This window comes from Channa argus, chromosome 4 (genome assembly GCF_033026475.1).
Source record: "Channa argus isolate prfri chromosome 4, Channa argus male v1.0, whole genome shotgun sequence".
Lineage (NCBI taxonomy): Eukaryota > Metazoa > Chordata > Actinopteri > Anabantiformes > Channidae > Channa > Channa argus.
In genome coordinates this window covers 23,148,932-23,169,343 of record NC_090200.1, presented here as the reverse complement: position 1 = coordinate 23,169,343, position 20,412 = coordinate 23,148,932, and the positions used below count along the sequence as shown (strand labels likewise).

The 20,412-nt window shown below is 39.2% G+C and overlaps 1 protein-coding gene across 2 annotated transcripts; it reads right to left on the bottom strand.

The window, feature by feature from the left end:
- Window positions 1-380: 380 nt before the first annotated feature.
- elmo3 (engulfment and cell motility 3) lies at window positions 381-19,299 on the bottom strand. 2 transcript variants are annotated; one of them, XM_067500357.1, is made up of 21 exons: window positions 19,027-19,299; window positions 14,773-14,877; window positions 11,726-11,766; window positions 11,535-11,607; window positions 10,463-10,513; window positions 10,018-10,187; window positions 9,560-9,659; window positions 9,299-9,450; window positions 8,881-8,959; window positions 8,086-8,136; window positions 7,871-7,993; window positions 7,049-7,171; window positions 6,825-6,929; window positions 6,607-6,715; window positions 6,364-6,500; window positions 2,490-2,653; window positions 1,662-1,774; window positions 1,470-1,574; window positions 1,291-1,370; window positions 1,106-1,186; window positions 381-964 (listed from the first exon to the last, which is right to left on the bottom strand). In XM_067500357.1, the coding sequence occupies exons 2-21, from the start codon at window positions 14,848-14,850 to the stop codon at window positions 752-754; spliced, it is 2,148 nt and encodes a 715-aa protein (XP_067356458.1). In that variant the 5' UTR covers window positions 14,851-14,877; window positions 19,027-19,299; the 3' UTR covers window positions 381-751. The 2 variants fall into 2 exon arrangements, with proteins under 2 accessions (XP_067356458.1, XP_067356457.1); XM_067500356.1 differs by having other exon boundaries at window positions 14,773-14,881; window positions 19,027-19,298.
- Between the last annotated feature and the right edge of the window lie 1,113 nt (window positions 19,300-20,412).

Here is a 20,412-nt window from a genome sequence, read left to right as displayed (position 1 = left end):
TCAATTAATACTCGTAAGAAAAACAAAAAAGTCAGGTTGGTACCTCATGCAGATTTGCATGCAATACAACAGTAAGTCATAAAGAGCTTTTAGTGCATCTCTGCTGTACAGTAACCAATACTGAGCCACTGAAACCTATTTGGCTTGAATATAGGTATATTCAAGCCAAATACTGTCCAATACTGGAAAAATACTATGAAACACGGTAGAGGTGAGTCTAACATGCATCACATTATGACAAAACACTTTGGTCCAGTTAATGCCCATTAAAACAATGGGAAAAAATGATAAAGGAATTTAAAAAAGATAAGCACAAGCAGCCTTTCTGAGACCAAGTGACCAAAGCTTCAACCAGTAATAAGCAGCAGGAGTATTTCACATAGCATACATAGTTTTAGATACTGTGTATACAGAAGTATAAAACTGATTATAAAACTAAAAGTACCATTACCAAGTGGTTGTATTGTATAACAAAGAATGTCATTTATCCAAGTCTGTTGAAGTTTACAGGCAACTGCAAACTGGTGTAGTGACGGACATAAGAGTATTTCTGCCCATGGCACCATTCATGGTTTTACTTGGATGTAGATGACCAGCCCACAGTAGAAAACTAACGTCAGGGTTATAAATCTGTTATAGAAATAAGAACATGGATGCAAATCTCATCACATGCACACTTCTTTTTTCATACACGCACACACATATTTACACAGTCACACACCCTAGTTTCCCTCCAGCCTGAGGTCACACATTACTGCTCAGTATGACTGAAGTCATAGCAGAAGTTGTAGTTGCTTGGAGGCTTAGGAACGACGGGTGCAATCTCGGGTATGGGGACATTCTCAAGGTCCAGGAGGCGCAGCTTAATCTCCATGGAGAGGAGGATCTCCAGCTCACTGCGCATGGATTCACTACTCATTTCTCTGCCCAGGAGAACGTTAAGTCCATCTGTCCACAGGCAGAACTGACAGAGGAATAAAGTTAATAAGTATGAAGTATTATCTTACTGTACACAGAACACAGAAGAGAAAAGAAACTGTGATTAAGAGAAAAATGTTCTCGGCCATTTCTAGAAATGTGGGGGCAGGTAAGAGATAGAACTCACGTCAGTTCTGGAGGGGGCAATGAAGTCCAAGCTGCTCTCTTCAACATCATATGTGATGCTGAATGCTAAGTCCAGCACCTCCTACAGTGAGGGTAACGCCCAGGCACACACATTGAAAACGTGAGATCTCAGGTTACAGGAGGGGAACATGACCATAATCTGAAAAGATAAGAAGCACTACTGACCCTGTTCTGTTTGCCTTTGTTCTCTTTCATGTGAGGGCAGTCCTTTCCTGTTAACAGGCCTTTGATATCTGCTACTGGAACTGATAGAAAGAAAATAAGAAGTAAAGTGGTGAGGAGGAGTAATGAACACAAAAAACAATCCATCAGGGCTCCAGTTAGAAAATGTGTCTTCAACTCACTCTTCATTTGCAGTGTTTCTATTGGTGGACTGTCACCGTCTTCTTCCACATCGCCGTAGTGAAGCATTTTATGGTTCGGTGACAAACGGCAGTACCATAGTTTGTCTGAGTTAAAAAAGGTAAATCACAGGGTTAGCTAGACAAGACAAGTCTACTGTCTTCTAATGGCTTGTGACTGTTCTGGCTTATCACCTTGTCTGCGTCGTTGGGTAATTTTCCTGAACATTGTTCCCTGACACAGCCTATTGAGTCTCTGCTGGCGTATCAACTCAAGCAGCTCTGGCTTCAGGCGCTCTTTGAGCTCACTAGAAATCAAAACAAATACACACACAAAAATGCTTCAAAATGCTTTGTTGAATTACACTGGTAAAATAACTCCAGACTGCAGACTCCGTTATCGGCTAAGTTGAGAAACGTGGAATTCAATGAATGTTCAGTGTTTGTCATACGACAATCTCTGGAGTGGATAATTGTTGGACCACGAGATACGAGTAGGATTGCCTCTGCAGTTACAAACTCACGCAGCAAAGATTAAACAAAGTCATATAAACTTCAATACGATTTATGCGGTGGGAATATTCAGTATTCAAACTGATTTGCCATAATTAACTACTAGATTATACATCAAAAAGGGGCTTGCAGCACCTCCATCAGAAAATAACCTGCTTTTTTTTAAAATAAAAATTAAATTTTTTGTTTCCACCACCAAAAAAACAAAAGCTGACTTGACTTAGAGATTAGTATTAACTTTAGTAGTAACTGTAGATCAAAAAAGGGATGTCGCCACAGTGGAACACGTTCCTCACATTGATTTGAGTTTTTACGCCGGATGTCCTTCCTGCTGCAACCCTCCCAATTTTTTCTGGGCTTGGGACCGGCACCAAAGTAGCCCTTGTTGGCTGGACGGGGCCACACTTGGGGGCCTTCTGTATCCCAAAGCAATGCTCCACCCATTGAGCCACCAGGCCCTCAAATTAGTATAAACTGTAGCTGAAGCTGAAGCAAAGGACTTGAACTTACAGTACAGGTGGTGCGAGAGTCTCTTCTTGGTGCAGTCGCTCTGTCTGCCGCAGTTTAAGGATCTCACTGTAGTTGAGAGCATTCACTTTGCTCTTGAAGAACTCCAGGGAGGTTGGCTTACTGGACAATGTCCTGGTGATCTGCTCCCTCACCACCTGCATCACCTGAGGATAAGAACAAGATGTAGCAATAGTACGCTATTAAGACAATCCTTATGAGGAATGGTACTGTATTCTCAACTTGTACACATCATCAGAAGTCCCCACCAAAAAAGAGGGAGTAAATTCAGATATGAGGGCTACGAAAGGCCAGTAATTTTTTTTCTTTGTTTGAATCTAGTTTGGAGTCTTCCAAGTATATATTTTTTATGGCGGTCAAACTCAAACCTCTATTCACACCACAATCATAATTTCAATTATCACTTCTTCAATGCAGAAGATGAGATGGGTTTGCAAGGTCTAAGCCAGCTTCATCACGTACTGTTCCCATGGTCAATAGCTAACTTCTATGCTCAATTTCACAGGAATTTTGAACTTCCACTTAGTGAAGAGCCGTGTCACAGGTGACCTATCAGGAGCTGCTGTTAACAGACAAAGCTTTGGAAAGACTGTTGTTTGTGCTGTGCTGTTTACTCCAGGACAGAACAAAGACCATGGATTGAAAGAAACTAAATGCAGTAAACGGGTGGTTCAAACAAGGTGACTTCCACTCCACCATCTTTAGGCTCAGATCTATTCATGTCTTCCCGCCTGCTTCTGATATCGGTTTTAATTCAAGACAATCCTCCTGGTTCACAATGTCCAATAAAGAAAACCGTGCGCCCACCTACCCTCCTCTCTAAACCACACGAGTTGATCATTGATGAATGTGCCCTTTATTACCCCAATTAACTACAATGTCCTCAATACAACCATGCAGAATCAATCAATGTTAAAACAGGCCTGGAGGGTATTTTGCTAAACAGTTATGAGGTTCTTCCTTACAATCGGGATGTCTACTGCATATCTAATATCTAAGATACATTTTAACTAAAAAGACTCACCAGAGTGCTTTCTTGTAGAACAGATTCTGCATTTGCTGCAGATGTGTGATCTGTGTGTGTTTTCTACATGACTTGTTAAACTGAAGCTCACACATAGGGGCCGAGGGTGACCCCGGCTGTGAGCAGTTTGTTAAACTGTTCCCATGTGAGTAAAATCTATAACTTTCTTCATTATATGCACCTCACCCATACAGAGCAGAAAATCTATAGTGATCTCCTAGACTACGCCAACTCCAGCACTATTTGTCCTCACCCATGCAGCTCTGCTGACCTAGATCATTCCTGTTCACACCCAGTTTGACTAGTTGTGAACTATCACTGACTAAAGTGTCATTGGACTCATTCAGTAGAGCTCTCTCCAGACTTCTCTCTACATAGGACTATAAACCACAAGTAGAAAATTCACACAAATCCAGAAATGTAATTTTTACATTAGGTGTTTGTAGAAGTCCAAAGAGAAAGGCTTGTTACCATCTCACAAGACTTTGTGATGCTTATGACCACAGGTACTCAGGTCAGCACTGTTGGTGACTGTCATTCTATTTTGTGTGAACATGCAGCTACACAAAACAAGCGTCTAGGTTTGATACGGTTATTTCCTGCTCAAGTCACCTGAGCCAAAAAAAAACAAACAAACCTCAATATCCATCAACTTTTAATTGTCACATGAATATCAGACAGGTACTCTTAACTTTAATGGTATAAGTACTTTCTGTGGTCCCTTTTTAAAAAAAACTTTTTCTACACGCCTCAAACATTTGCCCAGTTGCCTAATTAGTCAGTACATAACAACAAACCCTTTACTTCAGTCACATTCTAACCAAGAACACAAACAACCCAATCTTACCTCCATCTTTTATCCTGTTGAGCCAAATAGTTGGAAAAATATTTCAATCGCAACTTTGAATTCCACCTTTCATCAGCAACAGAGGTAAAAATGTAGTGATCACCGACATGACAGGAGAGGTACAGGCCTGTTTGGTGTTTTGTAAACAGACACCCTGATACTTTCACACACATGCACACCCCTTGTGTCCAGCCCCTCTGTCATTTGTCTCAACTGGCCAATAGGAGTGATAACTGGCAGCTGTCTCTGTTGCCCAAATCCCTGCAGCATGTTCATGTACGCTGTGTGTTTCTGTGTGCGGCCATGGAGTATCACAGTGGGTGTATGGAGGTGCACAAATACATACATGTGATTCTATGGAGGGAATGTGAGTGAGTGAGTGAGTGAGTGTGTGTGTGATGTAGGAGCTGTTTCACTCACGCACATCAACACCAATGCTTTTAGTGTCCACCACCTCAGTTTTCTTTGGTCTCTCTCACACTCTGCTCTGTTCAGTCTCATTTTCTCCCTCTCATTTTTTTCCAGAGGTTTTACGTTCCCTTTATTGTTGTGTAATTATTGCTGATGCCCTGGCTGCTTTGTTTTCCTCGCTTCCTTCTCTGTCTGTTTTTGCCGCTCACCGTGCTTCTTTGTCCACCTAATGCCCCTTTGTCCTTGCCCCAAAGCTCACTGTGCAGGGGGCCATAACCAAAAACAAAAGGCTGCTCTGCTGCTCTGGGCCTCACGACACTGGGCCACTCTTGAGAGGTCAAAGGTTACTCAGTTAAACAGCTATCACGAAAGCCCTTTGTTGAGAATGGATGGTCATAAATTATGTTTGAATCTGGCTTGGGACAAAAGCCCCTACCACTTTTTCTTTTAGGGCAGCTGGAATCTTTTTCCATTATTCCGTAGACAAATATGTTGTTCAAGGCTTGGCTTAAAATAACTACTTAAATACAACAACTACATTGTGGTGGTATGGTCACATATTCCTAAATATTGTCTGTCCTGGCAGGTTAGGGTTAGTTAGCATAAGAATAAAGACAAAAAAGTATAAACTTACAAACACACTGTAAAAAGAAGTTAAAAGGGCTTGTAGATCTCTTTGTGTAAACAGGCAAAAATGAGATTAATGTGCTCCATGGGATGCACAAAACTGCTACGTATGTCACAAGATTTGGTTTCAGGACTTGCCATTAAACTTTGCTATAGCACAGAATTGTAATATCTCTATTGCAAACCAGTTGTGTTTCCTATCTGCGTAGGAAGTCCACTAAAGTGGACGAAACACTGATGGTATGAGCCAACCAAGGGTTTCCTCAGTTTTAGTTGTTGTTTTATGTAGTATGTATTGTGTGTTGTGTTTCTTCTGTGTACTGATGATGTCATTAGTGACATCATATAGCTTTAATTTGCCTTTGATAGTTGCGTTTGTAGTTTACCTTTTAAGTTTGTTGTGCAGTTGTCAAGGGAACAATGCAACGCAAGGATTTTGTTACAAGAGAGTGCAGTTCAGCTCAGCTACTGAAGGGTGCAGACATGACATGGTAGCAATGAGAAATGAGAAATAAATGAGAAACTGCATTTAAAGATATCAAGACAACCGCTTAGCCTGTCAGTCAGCATGCTCAGAATAAACATGGCTTCAGTCAAATCTTTTTTCGTGTGTCACAATAAATCAATTTAGGCATCTGTGTAATCCTCTAGAGCTAATTGTTTTGAATCAAATAGCAAAAATACATGCTACAACTTGCTAGCTCAACTCATTACTCATTAAAGTTTCTGCCAGTAAACCCAGTATTGTTCCTGCTGGGTAATCCAAACTTTCACCACACATTTACAAAAATATACTATAAAATATGCTGCAAAACTGTATATATTCCTGCTACCATTAATATAAGTGGGGCAGAAGTGGATATAATTTCAAGAGGAAAGGAAGCTGGATGAATTAACAAGAGGCAAACCTTACTATAGTAGACTGTGGTATGGCTATAGTAACGTACTTTGTCAAAATCTTCTTGTGTGGCTCTCATCTCTTTCCAGGTCTTGTTTAGTAGCTGAATGCAGACACAGAAAAGCTCCTCCAAGAGTCGGTCCTGACTGAAGAAGATGGGGTGGTAGTCAGATCCTGTCTCTGAGGCTGCCAACAAAGGAAGGGATGGAGACAATGTAAAATATTATGGATTAGAGATGATCTGGTCAGAGGTTATAGTTTTTATGGCAGTGCCAGGTAGAGGTTCACTTACGAGGTTCTCCGATACGAAGAATTTCACACAAGATGAGTGTGAGCTCTATGCTGCTTCTGGCAAAAGGACACTCGTGTTTGTCCTCCCTACTGCTGTTCTCTAGAACAAACTGGAAGTGGGTGACAAGTGGTTTATTAGGGAAAATGTACTTTACTACATGTTGTAGGGATTCACGCACGTCTCTTTAAATTAAAGAATAGACAACAGATAAACCTCACCCTGCTATAGGCATCTGGGTAGCGCATGGCAAAATAAGACATGGTGTCCAAAGCTAAAAGACCAGGCGGCGTCCTCAACAAGTCCTGACCAGGGTTACTGTTGTTCTGGCAGAAAACAAATTGTAATACAAATAATATTACTGTGAATAATATGATGCAATAATATGATAATATGATGCAAGTTAACAAAAATTACAGAATACATTCGGAAAGTAGACACTTACTGAGAACCCCAATTTCTTGAACTCCTTAGCACAAAGTGAACGCCGCCTCTCATGGCTCAGACTGTTCTCGCTTTCTGTCTCAAACGCTGCCTGCCGCAAACCGTGAAGGATGTCTCTCTGCTCCTAATGTCACAGAGTAATATAGCAGATAATAAAACAACAGTGTCTCACACTATTGCACAATGAACAGATAGTAAACACTGATATTTCTTTATTTATTGTAGGTCAATGCCATGCACACAGTATTTATGTTTATGTGAGCATTTTCAGTAAGAATGTCATACATCTGTCCATATTAAGAGACTTATACAAATACATTAACATTTTGACTTTGAGCCAGGGAACAGGTATAGATTAAGATCTGTGATCAGTGGGCAATCAGAATCTGAATATGAATCAGAAATCCATACATGTATTATCTGTAACCGGTCATCCTGTTTAGGGTCTGAGGACTGGAGCCTATCCCAGCTGTCATTGGGCAAAAGGTGGGGTACATCCTGGACAGGTCACCAGTCTATCTCAGGGCCAGCACAGAGAGCCATGAACAGAAATACAAGTACTCTCACCTATGGGCATTTTACAGTCACCAATTAACCTAACATGGATGTATTTGTATTGTGGGAGGAAACCAGAGTACCTGTATGAAACCCACACAAGAACGGGAACAAGCAAACTCCACACAGAAATGCAGCAGCTAGCCAGGATTCAAACCAGGGACCTTCTAGCTGTGAGGTGCCAGCACTAACCACTCCACTAACAGGAACTTTGAGAAATATTTAGCAGCGATGTTGTTTGAGTTGTACACCTTACGCTACAGCTCACCTGGCTGTAACAGTCCAGAGGCGTTCTCATGCGAGGCTCCATGTGATTCAAAGTAACTGACTGTAGAACATAGAGGTAGTGGGCCATCTCGTCCTGGACTGAACCAGAACAATGGAGGATGTTCTGAAAATAACATGTTTGTCAGTTTCGTCAAATGGCCAGAGCGTTGGTGAAAATTACAGTGACATGCAAATTTTAAAAGGAAGACAATGTACCTTATGAATGTACTGTCGGACATTGTTCTTATTCATGAATGCAAACATTTCCTGGAAAAGAGAACAAAGTTGAACAATAAAGGTGCTGTGGAGGTGCAATGACACATTTCTAACATAGGGTGGTGATATAGTTTCATATACAGATCAGTGAGCGTAGGAGCCAGTCTCTGTGGGACTTTGACCTCTCTAAAGAAACAGTTACTGGTACAGGCATCTCTGACTCAACTTCGTTTTCCTCAGGATTAATGTGCTCTTGGATTGGTCAAGCTGATAAGAAGGGTGGATTTGTTGATTTACTGTAAAACTGAGTGAATGTGTGTGTGCTTGAGAGGGAGAGGGAGTAACAAAGAGTGGAGAAAAAAGAAATGGAGGGCTGAATGAAGGAACTGTTTCTGTACAGTGAAAGTGGAGCAGGATCAGAGGGAGAAAAAGCCTTAACTGTCTTTAGAAAAGCTGCATAAGCAGATGGAATGGGATGGATTATTTCCAGCTGTTAGACAGAAGTTCTGCTTACAAGATTCTGACTGGTATGTACAATAATGGTCTCCTGGTGCAAATAAACAACGTGGGAACAAACGTGGGATATTAAAGTTTCTTGTCCATAGAGAAATATAAAGGGTTAAGATAACTAGAATGAAAAGAGCTAAGCTAAAGTATGCACAGTGCATAGTGACTGTTGCATCTGAATGTCTAGAGAAACAGACATCCAGGGATTTGTCTGCATACTTGCTGGTATGAACAGCTACAAGGAGAAAAGAAAAATGTCGGAAAGTAAGAACCAGATTGCCGCAGCACCTGTCTCTCTGAGTCTCCAGCTGTCTGTAGCAGGGCCATAAGTAAAGCCATGGCTTTGGTCTGTATTGCCTGATTTGTCCTAAAAGAGGTTTGACAGGAAAAAGACAAAGAATTCAGTGTTTGATAGCTGCATGAAAAATTTTGTTTAGGGAGGAAAAAAAACAAACAAGGTTTAGGCTGTCACATCTTACTGTGAAAGTGTGATAAATGGCAGACAACCGTTGTGTTTTTTTTCTCAGTAATACTAACAACATTTAAGTTTTACACATTTAAAACCTTCCTGTTACACTCACAGTGTTGGTGTTTATCACCTTGCCAACTCATTGCCACACTGCGCCAATGTAAAATTTAAGTATTCGTAAGTATTCAGTGATGCCACAATAAGTTTCTGAGAGTAAGTCCCAATCTTGTTACTTACACCTGGATGTGTGCAATCAGCCTCTCCATGGTGACTTCCTGTTTCACCTGCAGGAAGAGACTGTGGCTGCTCAGCACCATGCTCTCCAGGATGTCTAAGGAAACCTGCTGGATTGATGCATCTGCTGGCTTGGCATTGACAAAATGGGCAATCTGGAAAAAAGGGGATGGTGAGAAGTGAGTAAGAAGATGGGAATGGAGAATGCAGATTTTGTAATTTAGGAAACTAGTGACAATAGACAGGGAGCGGCAGGGACAGCACCTTCTTGATGAAGACAGATGAGAGGTTCTCCCAAGAAACTATCCCATGATCCATAAGTTCCATAAAGCTTATCAGTGTGTGGGTCATGATGACATTGTTCCTGAATGATATAGACACACAAGAAATATTATGCTCCAGCATTCACGGGATTTAAATCACTGTGATGCTTGCACATGCTGCAGTACAGCTTGTTATTGTTGTCAGTAATCTTTGGAATTACACAAGATAAATCAAGTGATAGGCTTAACCGGAAATCTAACAAGTGTCTAGAATGAGTGAGAGAAAACCTTTCTTTCTGAAATATATTTGACAGGTACACATCTCATTTACACTCTACAGCTTTATCTCAGCAGCATACACATATGCATAAATTAATTCACCTCTCAGCACTAATGATATCTATCTGAGTAACAACATCTCATGCAAAGAAAATATTCACAGAAACACAGGATACTGACTCATTAGAATCCTCCACTATCTTGACCAATAACAGGTGTCCGTCTCGGCTGATGAACTCCTGAGCAAAGGTCACGTCTGTGGAAACGCTTGCCAGCTCCTTTAGTGAATCGCAGCGTACGCCTGAGTCAGAGCTCTGGATTCCCTTAAACAAGTCTTCTGCACAGCGACCCTGTGTTCACCAGAACAACAAAAAACAAACAAACACATGCTCACACACTTTTTTTTTTCCCCTCTTTTCCTAATTGTTGCTGTTGTTGCTTTTAAATAAATCTCAGCTACTGGCAGTGACAGACGAATGTTGAATTATTCCAAAACATTTTCTGAAAGCAGAATGCAAATAAAATAGTGACATTATAGAGAGCGAGAGACAGAGGGGTTGGAAGAATGTGAGAAGAGGGAGGTTGTAGAGGAACATGGCTGAGAGCCTGTTGGTTGCAGACTCACCGGTGCCTTGGTCAGACGCAGAATGCAACCGTTCTTAATATCCAGACGATTCTACAATACAAACAACAATAAAGGAAATAAGGAACAGACAGAAATAAGTTAGCCACACACACACTCTCTCTCTCTCTCTCACACACAAAATAATATGATCATTTAGTATTGACAGTACACAGAATCAGGAGGGCTTTATGAGGCTCAGAACTAATAAACAATATAATCTCAATCAACCTGAAATGGATAAGCTGAGCAGTTTTAGGCTACTTTGTTTTTTGTTCTGTACTGCTAAGCCAGCTATACACAGTGATTTTAAAAGATACATGCTCAAGGCTGCTGCCAGGATCATCCAGTGTGTTTGATTTTTTTGTAACGTTAAGAGCATCCCTTTTTTCATTTTTTTTTGTTTCAAATTGCTTTTGAAATAAAAAAACAAACAAACATTAATAATTACACTCCAAGCTCATATATCACACCCCCGCTGAGATACTTATTAAATGGATTAAATGGAAACACCTGGGTTTATTACAAACTCTATCAGAACTTAAAGACTGTAAAATAACATTGTGTCAATTTTATTTAAAATTGTTACAATAAATAACACATCTTTGGCTGCACTCCACAGATGGCATCATAATAACTTCTAAAATCATCTGTTCACTACAATAGAGGGCAATGACTTCCCAGTAGTAGCTGTTTCAAAAATTCACTTGATACTAAGAAACTGAGTGCAGTTGTTTTTTTCTCTTTTTACTTATCTCCTTCTGTCTTACAATAGTATTAATAATAATGATTTTGTGTACTTGGGATCTGGGTAAAGTAAAATTCCATGTAGTTTTGGACTCAAGGGAAAGAAAACCAGAAGTGGAAAGAGGTCACAGACTGCTGACAAAGTAGTGACTCAGTGATTTCTACAGCTGATGTCATTATCATAGAATTAACAAGAGTTGACTCAGGTCTGTTGCTCAGTGTCTTCAACATTTACTGGACTGTTTCTCTGGTTTGCAGTAGACAAATATTTATATCAATCATAAACCTACACATACATGTACATAGATCAATACAAAACATGACTCACTGATTCAGTGATGTACGTCTGCACTCCATCAGCATACTGCAGTGCGTAGTTGTCAGGACCTGGGAGATTCCAGCTATGCTCACACAAACATACACAGACAAACACATATATTTCCTATCTGAGAAGCATAAAGTCGAATAACAAGTATGGCAAATATTAGCATGTACACAGTAGAGCTATTATCAACTTACCCATCACACACCTCCTTTATTACAGCAGAGAGAGGCTTTTTCTGCACAGAGAAACAATAAATAGTATATTAACACACACACACACACACACACACCCAAATGAATATAGAAAACATAACAGCACGCACCTGCTGAATGTGTGTTGCTAGACAACAGGACTTATGAGACTCTACAATCTAAGTATTTTCTCTGTCACAGAGCTGAACACATGCTTCGGTAATAACACGCTGTTATGGGATCACAGTACCACAGCTATTCAATCTGGCTGCAAACCTTATTTGCTTAGAATAGGAAATCCTAGTGCTCCCCAACACTTTCTGAACAATGTTACTCTCAGTTCCCAGATGCCTCATTGTACGTAAATATAAGCCAGACTACTTCCATGTTTGACTCTCAGCTATCCTGCTATTAGTGGTCAACCCTGTGGTCAACCAATCAAAATGTCTTCAGGTTCTGTGGTAGACCCTGTGGACAGTCTGTTATTAGTGGCAGCCAAGAGGGGTGACCAATCAGATGTGTTTATTGAAGATGGCAGAGCCAATAAGAACTTTTGGAGGGATTTTTCAGGGCTGACAGGATTGGTTGTGATCTAAAATAAAAATATTCTGAGTAGAGAATGGGTCTTATACAAGAATTCATAAAAAAATATTGTTGTAACTATTTAAGGGTTATTAGGGTTTAAAATGGGTGAAAACTAGGACCTGTCTTTACTCCCAGTTAAATTCTGTTTCATTTTTCAGATGTTGAAGTCTGGTGAGTACCCGTTCAATCTCCTCTCTCTCTGGTCAAAACTTGAAGAGATTTGCAGTGTGTTTGTGACTAAGAACATGCACTCTTGCATTCTGGCTCTCAGAAACTCATAAACTCATAGTTTCTTGCGCAAAGAAGCAGTCCACAGCTTCCCCAATGTTTCTGGGAAATTAATGGAAAACTTCCCCACCCTCACATCTGGTGCTGAAGAAACAAAACCAGTGAGTGTTGAAAGACTTTCATTATTAAATAAACAAGCAAAACAAACAAAACATTAGGGAATGGATAAGTTAACAGAGAAAATGTTTATTTTAGACAGTTACTTTAAAATGATCAAAAGTATTTTTGTTTCATATTGTTACCGTCCCCCAGTGCTACTTTGATTTTATGACATTTTATTTCATAATCTTTTCATGACAGTGGTTCTGTTCAAAGTCCACACCAATGTAATAGTTATTCTGTATCCATCAACTACTGACCGCTGCTGTTAATATACACAGACACTGTAATTCAACATCTTCAAGCTTTACCTTAACAGTTAATCTTGTTAGCCTAGATTATTACACAGCATTAAAGCAACAAAACACTGTTAGCGCTGTTAATTAGCTCCAGTTGACTAGAGGGCAGAGCAGCAGTCTTTTTACGCTTCAAAGACTTGTGAGAGGATAGTTTTATAGACAAAATGTTTCTGAATTCAAGATATAACTTTAGTTGCTGCTAATACCAAATGAACCAACCGTACAAGCCTGTTAGTCAGCTAAGAAGATGGTACAGCATTAGAACCCTAGGTAAGTTAAAACATTAAAGGAGATGTTAGTTTATTTGATTGTGTTCTTTGGTGCTACTTGCTCTTGCAAACAGGAACTAATTTGGACCTGTGGTGCAAATAAAAAGTACTATTACTGAATGTAATGTAATACAGGTCCATTATTTTACAAAACATTTATATCTATAAGGACCTTAGGGTCCATGGGTAGCTAAGCAGAACATGTAGTGATTGGATGTAAAATCTGTATGACTCAGAAAAAAGGAAGAAAAACATTAAAAAGCTGAGAAGCAGACACACACACACACACACAAGCTGTGGAATGTAATACAACATCTGCTGCATGATTTTTGGCTTCAAGCCCAAATACAGTAGATCTTCTGTAACACACTGCAAATTAAGTTCCAAGTAACAATGAATAGGAATGCAGTGTTTATATTAGGTCTACATATTGTAGTTTGCTGCAGAGAACATTTGAGCTGACATTATCAGCACATCCTCTGTGGTCTTAAGGTCTACCAAGATCATCCAATGAAGCAGACCAGAGTGTGCAGCAGCCACTTGAAACAAACACTGAGAACAGAAAGAGATATTTATGTGTATAGATATTTTTTATTTTGACAAAACAGAGTAACAGAATGTCTCATTCATCCCCTTTTTACTTGTATTTGGAATTTGGAAAGTGGCGATATCGGGAGTTGTTTGCATTTGGTATGTCGGTATTAAGATCAATCTTATTCTGAGTCATGTAATCCTGGATATTTGCCAGGACTGACAGAACATTGAAAAAAAACATTTGAGTTCAATAAAGAAAAAGTCAGATTTTTAGCAGCTTTATTTTGCTGATATCAATCCTATCAAAATGCAGTTTTCTCCCATCTCAGCTGCTGAAGCTTGTGAATCCTTCAAATGATTCACATATGTTTGTTGGCCTCCCTCACTGGACTGGATATTTAAAGACTAGAAAATGTTTTTCTATCCATTACCTGACTTCTGCTTTTCAATAATCTTTTCATAGAATTATCTGATGTCTTGTCTCCATAGGTTAACGGCTTTAAGCTTTTTCCTTCAGGGGTCACCACAGCAGTACGTGTTCCGCAAGTTACACCATGGTCTTGTCTCCATGATCATGATTCACCAGTTAACCAACTAGACTTTTAGATAGGACAGGTTTTATTTATACTACATACTACATACTATAAAACACATTCACTGCACTGAGGTTATCACCATTAATTAACTGTGTGACCTCTGGGATTAATTGAACCACTTATGATTTAGGTGAGTTACATACTTCAAAGGGGATGAATATTTATGTAATCATTTATTTTTTTGGTTATTATTTTTCAGTAAGTAAGATTACTTTGTAGAGATCTGTTTCCACTTTTACCATAACAAGTGTTTTTTGGTAATTTTTTGTCAAAAATGGCTAAATCAAATTGACAATTATTCAATGTTGTAAAACAGTAAAAGCTGATAATTTCCAGATATACCCACTGTGTATATGTTTGTGTACTTATATGTGCACTACCTGGTCCAGTTGTATGAGCTGGGGGTAGGCTCCAGGCATCTGGATGGCTATCTTCACTATGTCCTTCTGCTGTGGCATGTTGGCAACTCTGGACTTTTCCACACTCTAGCTGGTAATGATGCAAGAGATAGTGTCAATAATGCCTTATAACATACATACAGTATAGTTTTGTTTTTGTTTTATAAAAAAAATAAAACCAATAAAACTGCCTTTCTAACTAGAAAATTAATAAAACCAAAATCAGCTAATCAGCTTAAAATAAAATTATTTTTACATTTAAATTCACACTGACATTTTGTGGTTAAGTTAAATACTCGACCTCTAAACTAAGAGAGAATATTGATTATTTTATATGTTCAAAACAATATGGACCCAGTCCTGATCAGCAGGGCTCAGTTCAAATATTTCTACATATGTATAGTCAAAGCTATCAACCCAAGAGCAGTGTAGAGTACCCTGTCTAACAAATGACTCATAGCAACCTGCATTTATCATTTTCAAGATGAAGTTAGTGAACATAGTGTTCCTCTTTCAGTCTGTATTTCTGGTTCATACAGTAAAGCTGAGAGTGCTAAATATTGTCTAAACACGTAAAACGGATTGTTCACTCTTCCCTTTCCAACTCTGTCACAGTATTGTACACACTTCCTCCTCAGCCTTCAGAAAGCATTCCCAAATGATACAGAAGAAGCTGTTGTTGTGCTTCCTACCATCCCCCCCTTCCTTGTCCTGCTCCGTCTCTCCCTCACTCTCTGCACATGGAAACAATATAGCTAGATCAAAATTCTTCTGTACATGCATGAGCTCATAATGAAAGTAAGGCAGCCAAGCTTGTGCCTGCTTGTGTTTGGTATGATTAATAATCTCCACCCTGCAAATGAGCGCTTGAGTAATTCATTTGAAAACACTGCACTCTCAAAAAGAATGTTAGCAATTTTTGGCAGGTTTTAAAGCAATACTCCTGTCAAAACATCCACACTTTATTGACTTCTCACCTCAGCTGCCCTGGGGCAGCCTTTTTCCTAATAAGGCATACCTTTAAAGCAACAATAAAATGGGGATGCTTCCTGCTTTCTATCTCAGGACGGACTGAGGATTAAATTACTTTCATTAACAACATTACATTAACTTATTAACATTACATTAACTTACAAATACAATCACATCTAGTTTAAGATCATTTATGTGACTGTGACAGTGAGTAAATTATAGAGCAAGTAAATCTGTTGTATTGGTGCTGTTGCCAAAGGTCAACTTCCCATCAAAGAATAACAACCAGTTATTAAAGGATTCACCAGTTTGCAATTTTAATCTTAAAGAGATTTGAGGAAATAAACGTTTGTTCTCTGGCAGTTCTTGAGTCAGCAAATTCAAGGGCGAATTCAGGGTGAAGGCATTTCATGTCTTTTTAACAACAAAGAAAACCTGAGGGTTCTCTGCTGAGTGCCTGTCTTTGCAGCATAATGATGTATTGCAGCTCACTTCAGGTATCTATCAGCTGAACACAACAACAATTTTCAGGTCTCTCCACAGATGTTTTTGTGGGGCATAAGTCTCTGCTGTGGTTCAGCCACTCTGTGATATTCATAGACTTGCGCTAAAGTCACTGCGGCATCGCCTTCTTGAATACTTTGGATCACTTTTGCCCTGAAAGGTGAACCATCACCAATATCATGTTGTGAGCACTGTGGAGCAGGTTTTCATGATGCATGCCTCTAGCATGGCGCTGCCCCCACCAAGCTTTACCATAGAGGTAGTATTAGACAGGTGATGAGCAGCCGTGCCATAATCATGAGATGATTGTCATTCTGCAACAGTCTCCCATCTCTGCTGAGAACTCCTAAAGCAGTGCTAAGCTGGAGGGACACGATACAGATTTAGCCTTGATTTGGTCATGCCTGAGTAATTTTAGAATTGAGTTAAGTTTTGGTGAGATTGGTTGTCACTTAATGTACAGTGCCACATCGATCCTATCCTCTGATTTATCACCTAAACAACCAACAATCTTGCTCCCAGACAAATAGTTAAATTTCTGACAGTCTTCCACAGTGCACTTTTCCCCAGGGCTTGCTCTCATATACATATTTGATCCTGCAAACTTCTGCATCCCATCCTGGTGCTCTACCCATTGAGATACTGGGCATGATATAAATGGGCATCACTTCACAGATAAATATACAGCTTCTGTATAAACAAGTCGATACTGCTCTAAAACCTTTGCACTATTTTATTAATGAACACGTGGACGTGTATACATTTTATGATAGTTAGTTAGTTCATGTTGTGAAAATCTCTTGTTCACATGTGTAAAGTTTCACTTTCACATGTCAAAATAATTTATCACGTTCTCACATTTGAGATCTTTTTCTTCATCACTTTATTTTAAAAATACATGTTATGTCTTCAGCATCAGATGTGAAACGTCTCAGTTCTACAGTCATCACGACCAGTCCAAACATGCCCCGGCCTAATGCAGCACTTAAGAGAGCTCCGACTTCATTGAAAATGTCCCTACATTACAACATGACAAAGAATAATGTTAAGCTTCTGCTTTCAGCCTTGACTCGTTTCCTTGACTGCCAATAAAACAAAACATAGTACAGTTCAGTAACATATAATATGACTAATCAAATTATTTTCATACAATTTTACAAGTAATGGCATTTGCTGGCTTGTAATAAGACTAATTGTAAACCCTTCTTTTCACCCTTTTTAACAGCAGTAGAATTACTGGTAAGAATTTTTCTGTGAACTACATAGGAATTTGTGTTCAGGCATGTTTGGTTGCATTAAAAGTACTGTCAAGTTAACCCCGTTTGTTGTGCTCACAAGTCTCTCAGTAACGCTGTGTAACAATAAAAATGTGCAAGTTGTTTGGTGTTCAGTGCTTATTTTAAATGAGGGGGGAGGTTTCTATCTCAGCTTCTGTAGAGGTTAACCACTGAATGAATGTGTTAGTGTTTATACCTGTCTCTGCCTGTTCTGTGATCTCTTCTAAATTAAAAGGAAGCTGAAACTGCATGGTCTGAATGTGACTATCTGCTATTAAACAACAGTATACAGAAAAGAAAATGCCTTAACTAACACAGTTTATCTATCTATATTATATCCACTTCTATTAGTTTCTAAAATATTTCACAATTTTTCTTTTGTTGCCTAAATAAAGTCAAATAAACAATTAGTTGATTAAACCACAATGATTAAATAATTTGTAGCATGGTAATCTTAATATTATTGGATTCTGCATTTTGACAGACAAAACAAGCCACTGACATCACATTGAACTACTTTCACGATTTTGTTACATTGAATAGACCAAATGAGCAATCAAATCACAGACTAATTTTCAGCCTCAAAGGGTTTTATCAGACCTTCAAACATATTCTAAATGCAAACCACATACCTAATTATCAAGAGATACTGGCTGTCAAATTATTTCTGTATTGCTACGTAAATACAATATGGGAAGTTGTGACTACTTATGGGGAACTGTATAGTCATGAACCTATCCGCCTATAAAAAGTGTATTACTCTGAAAGAGAACAAACATCAGTACAAATATCAACTTATGTTAGTCGTTAAAAGAAAGTTGTAAAATGGACTGTCCACTATGTTCTGCAGCTGTCAGTGCCTGTACTCTACCTCTGAGCAGTTTGCTTCATTAAGCTTAAAACCACAAGCACGCCCAGACCTTTTGTTAGACTGCAGACCCCCTTAGACTGACAGAACACCTCCCCAACCACCACCACCACCACCACGCACACGCACACACACACACACACACACACACCACACCACCACCCCCTCGGTGGAAGTGTGTTTGTGGAGGGGGAAGCTCTCAGCTGCCTGAAATTCCTAACCTGACAGTGTCCCCCCCACACACATTTGTATAAAATAAATAAATAAAAGTATATCTCAAATACAGGAATAAAGTTAAACTAAAAAAAAAATGCCATAGAAAAACTCGATAATAATCATAGAGTTGTAGTTCGCACACAGATATGTAACATTTTAAGTGCTGCTAAAAACCCCACTCATGCGCTCCTGCAAAAGTGAACCTTTTACTGTGTTTAAGCTAACTTTAAACCAGTGCGTGCAATTAAATCAAAACAGCACATGAACAGTTAGTACGTCTTTAAACTCGACTAGACTACTCCCAAAGGTTTGGGAAGATATTCTGTGAGAATAGTGAGTGAAAAAGAAATGTTAAGAGTCAGCTGCAGAGCTTTTTTTTATCCTCTGGCTCCTTCCTACCTGGTTTGAAAAGACAAGTCGAGGCTACTGTCCTGCAGGCACCGCCGCCGCAGTGGGAGCAAGAAACATTTGCAACTGTCTTCCTTTCCTTAAAAAAGAACAAATCAGTCCCCAGAAGTTGCGGTTTTTCTTAGAGAAGCATTTGAATTGGTCATAAAATCGGGACTAAATTCCTTGCAATAGGTTTAAAGGAATTATTAGTTCACTTAAAAGTTCCGGGTTGGTCAGAGTCTTTCTCGCGAAGGCTTGAGTCAAGTTCGTTAAATTTAAACAACTGGTTTCCGGTTATCACTTTCAAAATAAAACCTTCACTCTCCAGTGTCTGTTAAAATCAGCATGAAACTAATGCTGAAAGAAAACATCACATGGGAAAGAACCTGTCACTATTTTATGACCAAGAATTCCACTCATATGAGTTTATGAAGGACTGTATTGTCAACCTTTACGAAGCAGATTTCCACTGCCAGTGTCTAATTATATCCCGCCAGAGATACATCGCTTTTACTTTGAAGTACAAACACGATACGTTATGAAAAAGAACTTGCTGCCTTTGCTAAACTTAGCTAAATATCTTCCACATTTCCCAAGAAATAGTAAATCGACAATTTCAACGTTCCCGGATTGGTACAGTTGGTCACAGACGCCCCCTGCTGTCCCTCCTTACTTCGAGTCTAGACGACCTACCGTGCCAGTATTGTGCTCAGTTTCAAATTACTCACTACTGTGGGTCATATCACTGCACCAATTGCCAATAAACTGCCACTATGTGTATCTTCTGTACAAACTTGGTATTTTAAATGTCCTTTCTCGTTATGGTCTCCTATCATCATAAAAAAAGATGGAAGAGATAGGGAATGACATGCAATCAAATGTCTCTGTTGGAGATTTTGACATCACAATATACATTAACTGTCTGCAGTTATGTGAGGTCATCAGCAGATTACCCATACTTCTTAATTAACCTAACTCTTCAAGACACAGTGACTACAGAAAAACAAAAAACAAAAACAGGACAGAGAGAACACCCACTGGCTCATACAGGCCTGCTTAGGCTTTAAATCATATGGGAAGCACACTGTACATCATATACACCCTAATCTCAAAATTGTATTATCTTCATCTTTAAAGAATAACTGTAGTTCTGTGAACACATTATCAGATCTTTACGAAGAGTCTGAACATTTAAAAAAAAATCTCAAAAAAGACCTGAGCACAGTGGAGGAAAACAAATCTAGATAACCCCAGGGGCCACATCCATAGAATCTATCAGCAACACAGAACAAATTAGTATCCATCTTGAATTACATATCTGTCAATGTTATACTGAACGTACAGATTTACAGTAGACCAACGTACTGAAGAAAAACACATGCATATAAATTGAAT

What these genes read in the sequence shown, in the direction of transcription:
- elmo3 (XM_067500357.1), bottom strand. Translation starts at nt 14,850, where the DNA reads ATGCCACAGCAGAAGGACATAGTGAAGATAGCCATCCAGATGCCTGGA. An exon ending in TGCGTCTGACCAAGGCACCG is followed by an intron (nt 10,188 to 10,462) that starts GTGAGTCTGCAA and finishes TGGTGAACACAG; the next exon opens with GGTCGCTGTGCAGAAGACTT. An exon ending in TCCGACAGTACATTCATAAG is followed by an intron (nt 7,994 to 8,085) that starts GTACATTGTCTT and finishes TGTTATTTTCAG; the next exon opens with AACATCCTCCATTGTTCTGG.